At 41.9% G+C, this 10,985-nt stretch overlaps 1 protein-coding gene across 1 annotated transcript in view; it reads right to left on the bottom strand.

Annotated features, from left to right (window-relative positions):
* Positions 1 to 1,087: 1,087 nt before the first annotated feature.
* LOC124862832 (serine/threonine-protein kinase LMTK2-like) overlaps positions 1,088 to 10,985 on the bottom strand; it is a 50,180-nt gene continuing 40,282 nt past the window's right edge. Inside the window, exons 10-14 of the mRNA XM_047356984.1 lie at positions 10,764 to 10,913; positions 7,691 to 10,652; positions 4,754 to 4,886; positions 4,439 to 4,669; positions 1,088 to 3,000 (exon numbers count right to left, since the gene is read on the bottom strand). Coding sequence (XP_047212940.1) covers positions 2,972 to 3,000; positions 4,439 to 4,669; positions 4,754 to 4,886; positions 7,691 to 10,652; positions 10,764 to 10,913 — 3,505 coding nt within the window. The 3' untranslated portion in view covers positions 1,088 to 2,971. The remainder of the gene's footprint in view (positions 3,001 to 4,438; positions 4,670 to 4,753; positions 4,887 to 7,690; positions 10,653 to 10,763; positions 10,914 to 10,985) is intronic.

The following is a 10,985-nucleotide window of genomic DNA, read 5'->3' as shown; positions in this document are numbered from 1 at the left end:
CATCACAATATGCTAATATTTTGAGAAGGACCTGTATTACTACACATCTCTAAACTGGACTGTTTATTTATTGGTGACTGCCAAAGCAATGCAAGGATGCATGATTACTGGTGAAACAAGAACAGGTCTAGAAAGACATCTTAACCTTCTACCCTCAGTCATGATGCACACTGTTCTGTTGCTTTGGCTGTGTTCCTCAGCCCCACAACCTTTTGCTCTGGTCCGAGAAGCACGCACCAAGAGGCAGGCCCCGTCTAAATTTCTTCAGTAATTTTCTAGTTTATTACTATTATTATCGTGTGAATGCTGAAGAGTGAATAATTTTAAACGGCAATTCCATAGACTTTTGAATATACGTTGTAGTAAGCATTAGCATTTTAGCTCATTTTAGCTTTTACATTGCTTTTTGCATTGTAGATGGGTTAAATTAATATCTGCCTTCATGCTAGTGATAGCCAATATGCTAATATTATCATTTTAGCTTCTCTTTCTCCTCTCCGATCTATTAGCTGAAGAACACTTTTGTGTTTTTTCTTGTTTGTTTTTGTGTTTATTCAGAGTATTTGTTGTTAGATAATTTTTTTCTGAAATTTCTGCAATTTTTTGTTTTTTACCACTGACTTCAACTTCTTAGGCTATATTTTTGCTTCAGTCTATGCTTTTTCAGCTCATCTATGGCAGCTCTTTCCTGATTATTTAAAGTTTTTGTCAGTTCTTGCATTTCAACAACTCTTTCAACAAGTAGTTTTGAGGTAACTTTACATTGTTAAGCTGTTTTATAGCTAATAGTCTTCCTGCTCAAAGAGATCATTTGACAGTTTGTCTTTGCTGTTTCTGCTATTTCTACTAATTTATCAGATTTCAGCAGATTTTCTGCAGTCAATATCAGCTAGTTTCTGCCAGCTTTCAGCTAAAAAAATTCAGCTGACAGCATTCACACTGCATTTTCGCAGGAAATGCAAATTTTTCTAGTTTGAAAATAAATCACACCTAAAATATCCAACCACCTTCGTGTGTTCAATACTTGTGCAAGAAATTATTCTACACTACATCAGGAAAAAAATATATATATACAGCACAAAAAACCTTTTTTAGAAGTTCGTTTGCATTTATTTCCATATTAAACAGTGTAATTATAAACATTTCATTCAATTACACGAAGCATGATCAATATGAAGTAAAAATATTTAAAATCTACAGGTTTAAAGGACAGAATTCACATCTGCTTCTTAATTTAACCGCTTTTAGTAGACGACTGATATGTTCCTCTGATTCAACTCAGCTGTAAATTACAAAATGAAACCTGTCAATAACTCAGTTATTACATCTTTCCCCAACCCCATTTATAAACAGGAAAAAAACAAACAGAATCCATATATACACATTGGAACATCTCAACATTAAGTTATATTTCTCAAATGTGCAAGATTAAGCAAATGTATACTGTGGTCAAACAAACAGATTTCCTTAAATAGGTGTTCAAGTTTTACTGAGGAGCAGGCTGCTAGTTTTAACAGAAGTTAGTAATGGCTGATATGGTGCCGTCGGTTAGGAGCAGGAGAGGTGGGGGCGTCTACTACAGGTGGAGTACAGTGGGACACGAGAGACAAATATTTACGGTGATTTTATCATCCAAAGAAAGCTCCATACAGCAACTGCATAACCTACAGTTCTTCATGTTCGAGTCGTAAATGAAGACGGGGTGGAAGATGTTTAGCTTCATTTGTATTGAGCTATGCAATACGGGAGCCGATCATACAAATTATGGCCAGCAAATGAAAGCTTTTTAAAGAGGATATTGCCATATTTGACACAACGCAGAGGAAAAATGAAAGGCAATTAGCTATATCCATATCAATCAACTTATAAGAGCAGCCACAGTATTTTTATTTGTTTGTTCTAGTAGTGTTCCCAGCACATCACCGGATCGTCCTATGAACACGTTAATGAAATTGCATTGCACATTTGTTTACAAACAGCTTACATCGCCGCCATTTTCAAAATAGAGATTTCTCGCTTATCTAAAAACAGTTACAGCATCACTTGACGTGCGGTTTGAAATATTTGTAGGGATAGCAAAACGGAGGGCGGGAGGGCCGTGTTCGCGGCATCAACCGGCACCATGATTAGACCCAGCGATGACCAAGTGAGACAAAACGACTTCCTGCGCATTTCAATTAAAATAAAGCTTTACAAAAATCAATAATAAGCGATAGGTTCCTCTTCTCAACTGTTTTACAGTTAAACCCCCTCCTGATAAGACTGATAGCAACAACAACACCCTCGGTTTACTGCAAGTGTTCCTTACATCAAGGGACATACAGCACGTCACCCCTACAGGTTGTCAGTACGTCTGCATTCCTTCCTCATCCTTTTAATTTAAATACTGCTACAGAAGGATTAAACGCAGAATTTAATCTCCAAACAGGAGACTCATCAACTCAACCAGAAGATAGATGAAAAAAAAATAAAAGGCAACCACTGAAATAATTGCACAATAAAAAAAAAAAAAAAAAAAAAAAGCATTGATAAATATTACATTTCAGATTTTTAATTGGAGTTCTGCTGAGATCAAAGAGCTTATTCCTGTTTGGTTGTAGTGATTATTTGCCCGCTCAGAATGAATTCATTAATCCAAAATATTTTCTTTTTTTTTTTTTGGTGAGGCAACAAAAAGAAGCAGACACACACCTGGAATGTGCATGAGAAGTCTATAAAGCAGCACATTTGTCCTTTTTTTTTTTCCTTTAATTGCACTGAACTGAAATTACACCAATAAAGCTGGAGAGGTCATGTGGCTCAGACTGGGGCTTCAAAGTCTGTGCATATCTAATCTCCAACTCTTCTGAGAACGGTTCAGCCTTAGGGAAGCACTCCACAAACTGCATCCTTATTCCAACGTTCCCCAAAACAGGACGGGCATAGCTTAGTTCCTCAGTAGTGTCTACGGCAGTTCCTTCGTTCGTCGCTTTTAGTCTTTTTCTCCATCTTCACTGCTTCCTGTTGGGAAGGAAAAAATGAAGCTTACAGGAAACATCTTGCAGTGACCTTTCACATACATTCAGCTGTATTCTTAATCTGTCTTCTATAGGCCAAAACAAGCTACTATCCCACACCAATGGGAAGCTTTAAAAATGAGCTTTTATAGACTGTCACAAAAGTATTAAGTACCATGTGCTTTTTTATTAAATCCATGAATGTCATTACTAACTTCAGTCCTCACCATACATTTTTCAGTCTGTAGTGTTATAGCTTTGTTTTATTTGTGCTTTTTCCACTTAAATTGTTTAGAAATGGATGTTACCATGATGAATAAAACCTTGATTATGTGCAACTCTTTTTGATGAACAAATCTTAATCTGGATTATTTTCGAGAATATCCTTCTTTGAAAGTGTGACCCTAGGATGGATAAAGGATTATTATTTCAGGAATTTGCCTGATTGTTTATTTATTTTGAGAGTAAATATTTATGTATATTTAATATTATTTAAAGTAGCCCAGACTATAGACTGTGAAGTCACTGAGAATTTGAAACTGAAAAACTGATGCGGCAGACTAGTCCAATCTACTGAAATCTCATTGCAACAACTCAAACTGCTACTCGGTAGTTTGTATGGACCTCCATGTGCTTCTATGCAGGCCTGACAACGTCGGGGTGTGCTTCTTATGAGATGACGGATGGTCTCTAAAGATGAGGTTTCAGAGATGATCTATTGGATTTAGGTCAGGGGAGTATGGAGGCCAATCAATGGTATCAATTCCTTCATCCTCCAGGAACTGCCTGCCATACTCTTGCCGCATGAGGCCAGGCATCGTTGTGCACCAGGAGGAGCTCAGGACCCACTGCACCAGCGGAGGGTCCAACAAGGATCTCATCCAGATACCTAAAGGCAGTCGTGGTGCCATCATTTATCCAGTACCTGTCTGTGTGTCCTTCCATAGACATGCCTCCCCAGACCAACAACCAAACCGTCATGCTGAATAATGTTGCAGGTGCATTGAGACTGTGCTGGAAGACACAGCAAACCTTTCGGACAATGGCTCGTATTAATGTGCCATCCTGGAAGAGTTGGACTGCATGTGCAACTTCTGTAGGGTCCAGGTATCTCCTCATGCTACCAGTAGTGACTCTGATCCTGGTTAAAATGCAAAACTACTAAGAAGCAGTCACAAAAACTCAGGAGGGAAAGAATGTCTTTGGCCTTGACCTGCAAAACCATTCCTGTTTCAGGGCTCATCTCATTTAGTGCACCTGTTGATAATTTCATTAACACCAAACCAGCTGACACTGATTAACACCCCCTCTACCACTTAACAGATCAATATTCCAGAAGATTAACTCACTTGAAATTTGATTATTTTTGAGCAGTGTTTTTCACTCTGAGAAACCGCGTCATAAACGTTGCATTCATTCCTGAAAGTGGATTCTTTACTTGCCTCCTTGTTCGATGTCTGAGTCGGTGAGGTGTGTAAGGGAGAAATTGGCGAGGTTTGCCGGTGAGATGGCGAAACGGGAGTAGGCAGAGGAACTGCTCCAGCTTGACTGCGGCATGTGTCCTACTGATGGGGGAGTGGAGGACACGGCCTTACACACGGGGTCCTTCTCAATCTTGGACAGGAAGGCAGGCCCGGAGGAGGTGAAGTCATCATCCCACTCAAAACCACCACCTGTGAGAGGTTACCGCACATGTCAGGACATTGGATTAATGTTATCTTTAACAATGAATACTATCTCGGGGCTTTCACCCTTACCCTCTTCATCGGTTGAGCTTTCAGAGTTAGCAAAGCGGTTCAGGTAGCTGGCTGTGGACACAGGGCTGCTGAGCTCGGGGGACTGACTGTTCAAACCAGACGAGTGGTCTCCCAGTTCCTTAGTGGGAGTCTCCTGCAACATATTGGAGAAGAATTAGAAGGACACATAATAGAGCCCTCCGCATTCATTGGCTCCTCTGTAAAAGAAAAAGCTTTTTTGAAAATAGCATTAAAAATTGCTCAAAAAAATCTTTCGAAGAATCCAACTTTTAATTTGAAAAGATTTAATTACCGTATTTTCCGCACTATAAGGCGCACTTAAAAACCATAAATTTTTTCAAAAAATGACAGTGCGCCTTGTAATCTGGAGTGCCTTATATATGGATCAATTGGTTAATTGGTTGATCCATACTGGTTGTACACAGCGCTCTGTCAAAATGTTTCAGTACGACTGGTAAACTACAAAGCCGCACCGCTTGCAGCATTACGGCTACCGTAGTCGGGGGTGTCGCCGAAGTAATAGCGGTAAACACCTGTACTGTGCTTACTCCTAGTCCAACACCACTTGTGTGTGAATAACGACCCCAAAATTGCACCTTTCAAGAGACACGCTTACGATGCTGAGTTCAAACTCAAGGCTGTCAGCTACGCAGTCGAACATGGGAATAGAGCAGCAGCGAGAGAATTCAACAGTTAACGCTACTATATTGAGAATGTACTAACGTTTGATTTAGTGCATCAAACTGTTTCTTTTACGTGTTTACTGAATCAGGGAAAAGTTCCCTTTCACGTTATAATGAAAGTTTGATTTCAACTTCAACTTCATAGACTCCAATGCGTTCCTCACGTGAGGTTGGCTCTATTCAATAGATTTCTATGTAGAGGAGACCTTACCATGAGAGTGAATGGAGTTATCAGAACGCTGGTTTGTAGTGTATTAATAAAGTTTGACTGACTTATCTGACTGTTTTGTTGACATTCTCTTTAGCACAGCTCCATCTAGTGGATGCATAACGCAACCCCAGTCAAACGTTTGACTGCAGTAGCTTCTATTCTATGCGCCTTATAATCCGGTGCGCCTTATATATGAAAAAAGTTCTAAAATAGGCCATTCATTGAAGGTGCGCCTTATAATCCGGTGCGCCTTATAGTGCGGAAAATACGGTAGTGGAAAGAAAATATTACGTTTATGACATTGTATGCATCACAGGCAATATAACAAGTTGATAATACTTTGTACAACCCCGCTATTGCCCACAGGATAACACTTAGCTGGGTTTTCTAATCTCCCGCACAAAAAGCGACCTTTAGCCTCTTTTTTTCCACCATAAACCCATAAAGATGAGCCTCTTCTGAACTTCTGATGGACATTCACAAATCACAGGTGGAGGCAGTGATATCCTGCAAAGCTGCGAGCTTTCAGAAATGATAACAGCAGTGTGGGACAACAGGCTGTTTGGTAAGGCAGCACTATGCATAAAGCCTGCGTCAAAAGATGCCCCATACAGTGCTTTCCAAAACAATAATGGAGAATACTCTCACTGTGGTGATCCTGTTGTTTGCCGAGCAAATCTTTACGTTTAAATCTTATATCTCATCTTCCTGCCCTTCTCTTTTGAAATGCTCTTTGTTCACCAGTGAGTCTTGTTTCTGCTTTGACATCCTGTAGCTGGGTTAGGGTCTGTTGTTATTCTGTCATATGTATTGGGTTATTATCTTTTTTAAAGAACCAATAATTACCCATTTTCTATTTTCTGAAAGGTCCAGCAGTAATGTATTTGAAATCCGAATTCCATAATCCCATAAACTGGGGTCACAGCATCACAGATCTCACACCATATTTAATATTGGGCATGAGGTGCTTTTTCCTATATCCTCCTTTCTCTCTTCATGCCAAACCTACTTGGATTGCGCAGCATGTTACCAAAAAGCTCAGTGTTAGTTTCATCTGAACGAAGCACCCAGTCCTTAAAAAGATTAGAAAACTCTATGTTTACATTTGTGACAGTAGGACAAGTAGGTCTCCTGACTGGCATGTAGATACAATCTAATGGTTGTTATGGAGTCCTGGTGTTAGGGTTTGAAAACTTTTGAACTGTTTATCACTCATGTCTGCTCTAAGTGCTTTTCCCTCCTACATGCCACAGAAAAGGGATATGTGGGAGACGAGTGAGTTATGCTTACCAAGTCCTCACTCCCTCTGTTTAAGACACATGAACCCTAACCTTTCTGACCCCACACACACACACACACACACACCCTGAATGTTTGTTGAACTGTGTGTGAACCAGCATGTATAAATAAAGAGAGAGGGGTGCCAACACTTTGTAGTCTGCACTGCAGAGAGTGAGCTACCCTTGCTGCAAGTAAATCTGACTCTGTATCGTTCTTGCCTCTGAGTTGACTAATTAATACCTAACACCTGGTGACCCCAACATACCACTTTTGCTACAGTTTATCACCAGTAAGCTTTGGAGATTTCTTTTGTCCCAGGGTTATTCTGCTTACTGTGAATGGTAACATGTGAACATGGGTCCTAGTACCAGTGGCCAAAAGAAATGGGGCTCTGAATCTCTCTGAAGTTGTGGACAACAGATAATTAAAGAAAGAAGTAGAATATAAAACAATGCTTCAGTTTTAAACTGATTTTAGGGGTTCCGATAACAAATGTCCCACTGGTAATATTATTAAAAACAAATAATTCTTAACATAGGCAACATTTTTTACCATTGTAAATGAATAAATGTACTCAAATGAAAGGTTAAATTGTTCTTACTTTTTCAGTGTCAGACTTTTTGTCTGCGTCAAAAAGGATGAATTTAAAATCGAGGTTAATTTCTTTCCCAGGGGTGCCAATAAATGTGGGCAAGACTAAAAAACAAAAAATATTATTATTGCCGACTAAAAGAAAAAAAAAGGAAAGTAAGTTAACATTACCTGGTCAAACAGGTAGACTGTCACGTCGTCAAAGAATGATACAGCTCTTCTGGAGTTCTCTGCATTGTATCTCACACCGAAGGGGGAAGACGATGCTTCGATGTTCAGGTTCCTTGGTTTCAGTAAGCTCTTCAGGTTCTTGCTGCTGGTGTCATCCGACACAATAACCGGCACCACGTGAATGGTTTCGTCCTCGCTGTCTGAGCTGGAGCTGTGCAGCTGGTATGCACGCATGTCGTCATCAGAGTCCTCACTGTTCTCGTCCTCCTCGTCGGCATCGACGCCGTCTTCCTGTCCCTCCAGACTGTCACGTCTGCTCAGGTAACGGCCCTCCACGTCAGGCTCTTTGATTTTATGACCGTCATGGGCATAGGTTCTGGTCAGTTTAGCATGAACAGCGCCCTCTAGTCTTGCCTTGGAGGAGGTATCAGAAGGCCGAGGTGAGGATTCTAGATCTTCTAATGGACTCAATGTTTCAGGAAATGAGCCCTGGAGGATCTGGGGTTTTGTTTCTTCTCCACTGGGGCTGACCAAAGTCTCCGCCACTTCGCTTCTCAGTTGCTCTTTAATATCTGAAGTAATATCTAGAAGCAGGTCCTCAGCATCCGGTTCTACAAGTGCAGAAGATTCTTGCTGGGAAAACAGCGCATCAATATCTTTCTCCTTGTAAACTTCGTGTGTCGGACTTTCAGAGCTCCTCATCCAAGTGATTTCTGTAGCACTTCCTGCAGTCGACTCCTCAGCCTTCTTCTCTGGTTCTGGTTCATTGTCGGAAAAGTAGGCAGAGTCTCTGTAGTTGCTGCCAGTAGGTGGCTCTTCTGCAGGAGCTCCATGGTCTGGCTGCTGATCCTCACTGGGATTTACACTGCGAGCTTCCAGCATACCCTCAGCTTCAGAGATGACGATTTTTGGGGCAACCAAATTTGTGGAAATGGCAAGCTCTTCTGAGTCTTCTTCGTTGGAAGTGCTAATGCCATTTTTCACAGGGGAGCTGTCTGCGACGTTTGGCTGAGAGTTCCATTCAGGAGACTCCAGGTTCTCCGTCTCATACCCGCTGTCTGATATCTTGTACGGCGGCTGAAGTTTATTTTGTGACACTTGGGCATTCAGCTCCTCCGCCTGCTCCGCCAGCCGATGAATGTCAAGAGAGTTGAGAGAATCAGGCGTTTCAGATGAGTTGTCTATGGTTAGGACAGTGGTGGACATGCTGTCTTCCAGTAAACTGTCCTGACTTATCTGATCCAAAGATGGACCGGATACAAGGAGAGAAGCTCTAACAAGTGGATGTCCATTAGTTTCCAAGAAAGATTCTTCCTGATCAGAAAGGTTTGCTTCCAGGTCTAGATCCGCATCCTCAATCAGCTCACTCAGAGGATCATTACTCGTTAGGTCTTCGTTCTGTCCATTTTCAGAAGCGATTGTTTGAATCTGGAGGCTTTCAGGCATTTTGCTTCCTATGGTGTTTGAGACTTCAGGGTCATCTGCAAGGCTGGACATTTTGGCATCCGTGGACAACGTGTCTGTAGTGGCACAATCAGAGAAAAAAGGGATATGGCTACTCATACTGTTAGTGATGGGCTCGAACCTCTCTGAGGTAGAACTGAAACCAGAGTCTACAGCCTTGTCTGAGGTCTGTAGCAGAGTGAGGTCTTCAGTGGAAGAACCATTTCTTACTGGCATCTGGCTGTCTGTGTTATCATGTGTAACCACAGAAATGGAAGGCACCAGAGTTTCATTTTCTAACAAAAACTGCCCCAAGTTGGTACTTGGAGAGTCTAAAAAGTCTGCTGTGCTACTGTTTGCAGTTTGAAGATGTGTGTCTGCTTTGTTTAAGCCATCTAAAGTCTCGAGGTTGTCCCAAGAATTCATTTTGAATGCTTCCTCTGGTTCATGGACAATGCCGGGTAAGAGAAAGTTCTGCTGTGGATTCATGAAGCTGGAGTCCTCTTTCATCAGGTTCTGTTCTCTGAGAAACACAAAATTATCAGCCAGTTTTTCAGTATCCAGAAGCCTCTTCACATTCTGCTCTCCTTCCATAACGAACGGCAGGGGACGGGCTTCCTCCTCCTCTAAAAAATAGCTTGGATTTAGGTTAACTTCTTGGACTTCCACAGTGCCATCAAGAAAAGGATTTCCACAGCGCTGCGGGAGCTCCAGAAAGTTCTGGCTCCAGGAGGGAGAGTCTTCATGCTTTGACCCCTCTTCTGTGAAAATGTTCATGTGGTACGGACTGTCATTTTCCAGGGATGACCAGATGTGGCTGTCTGGTAAATATGAGTCCTTTGAGTCGATGCTTTGGTGGAAAAAGTCAGCATCTGTGCTTGACTCATCCAGGCGGACATCTTGAAGTATAACAAAGTCTTTCTGGCTAGAGGTAAAGCCCGTGTCCGGTTCTTCATTCCCAGCATCCCCGTCAGCGCTCTCGCCTTGTTCCTCAAGCTGTATATAATATTCATTTCCATTTGATGACTTCTGCGAATCAAACACTGGGACAATCCCAGGTATTCCTAATGGAGGGTTACCACTTTCAGCACCTCCTACCCTGGGCGGAGCATCAGGAAAGTGAGCCTGGATGTCCTCCCTAGAAACAGGGAAGAACATGCTCTGGTAGTTCAGGGTAGTGTCCATGCCTGATCGCCCGTGGGTGCTGTCATAGTGGTTGTGCTTGGCTGCCTCCCAAACATACTCAAAGCTGAGACCTTTGCTTGTTTCTGTAATGGTCAAAACTTCGTCGATCTCTTGTCGCAAAGCATCATCAGCGAACTGGTCCAAGATCGGGAAAGATGAATGGCTAACAGTCTGTCGCGTGGTTGGGTTAGGCTTCAGTGCATCCCAGCGTTGCTCGAAATCTTCCTCCATGTCCTTCTGGCCTTGCATTCGCAGATAGATGAGCAAACGGTGCACCTCCTCTGCTGTTGCTCTCTTCTCAGGTGACAGCCAACAAAACTGCAGCACCTCATACCTGATGGTACAAAAAAATAGAGGCCCTGTTCAGACTTTCTACCTACCTTATAACTCTGTTTCTAATCTATTTAGGAATAAAATTACTCAGATAATGGCTGAACAGTCTCACCATCTGTCAGAATACGGAAGCTCTATTTGTGGTTTAAACAGCTTGACTTGTTGCTCCTTGATCACATGATGCAGAACCTCCCGGTCAGACAGGTGTGGGTACGGCTGAGCGGCGTTCTCAAAAAGCTCCCATAATGTGACCCCCAAGGCCCTGGAAACAGATGAAGAGCAATTAACCCCATTAAACACATTCACTGGTCAGCAAATTACCCCACATGTCACA

Source organism: Girardinichthys multiradiatus, chromosome X, assembly GCF_021462225.1.
Source record: "Girardinichthys multiradiatus isolate DD_20200921_A chromosome X, DD_fGirMul_XY1, whole genome shotgun sequence".
Taxonomy (NCBI): Eukaryota; Metazoa; Chordata; class Actinopteri; order Cyprinodontiformes; family Goodeidae; genus Girardinichthys; species Girardinichthys multiradiatus.
This window is presented reverse-complemented; position numbering and strand designations above follow the sequence as displayed.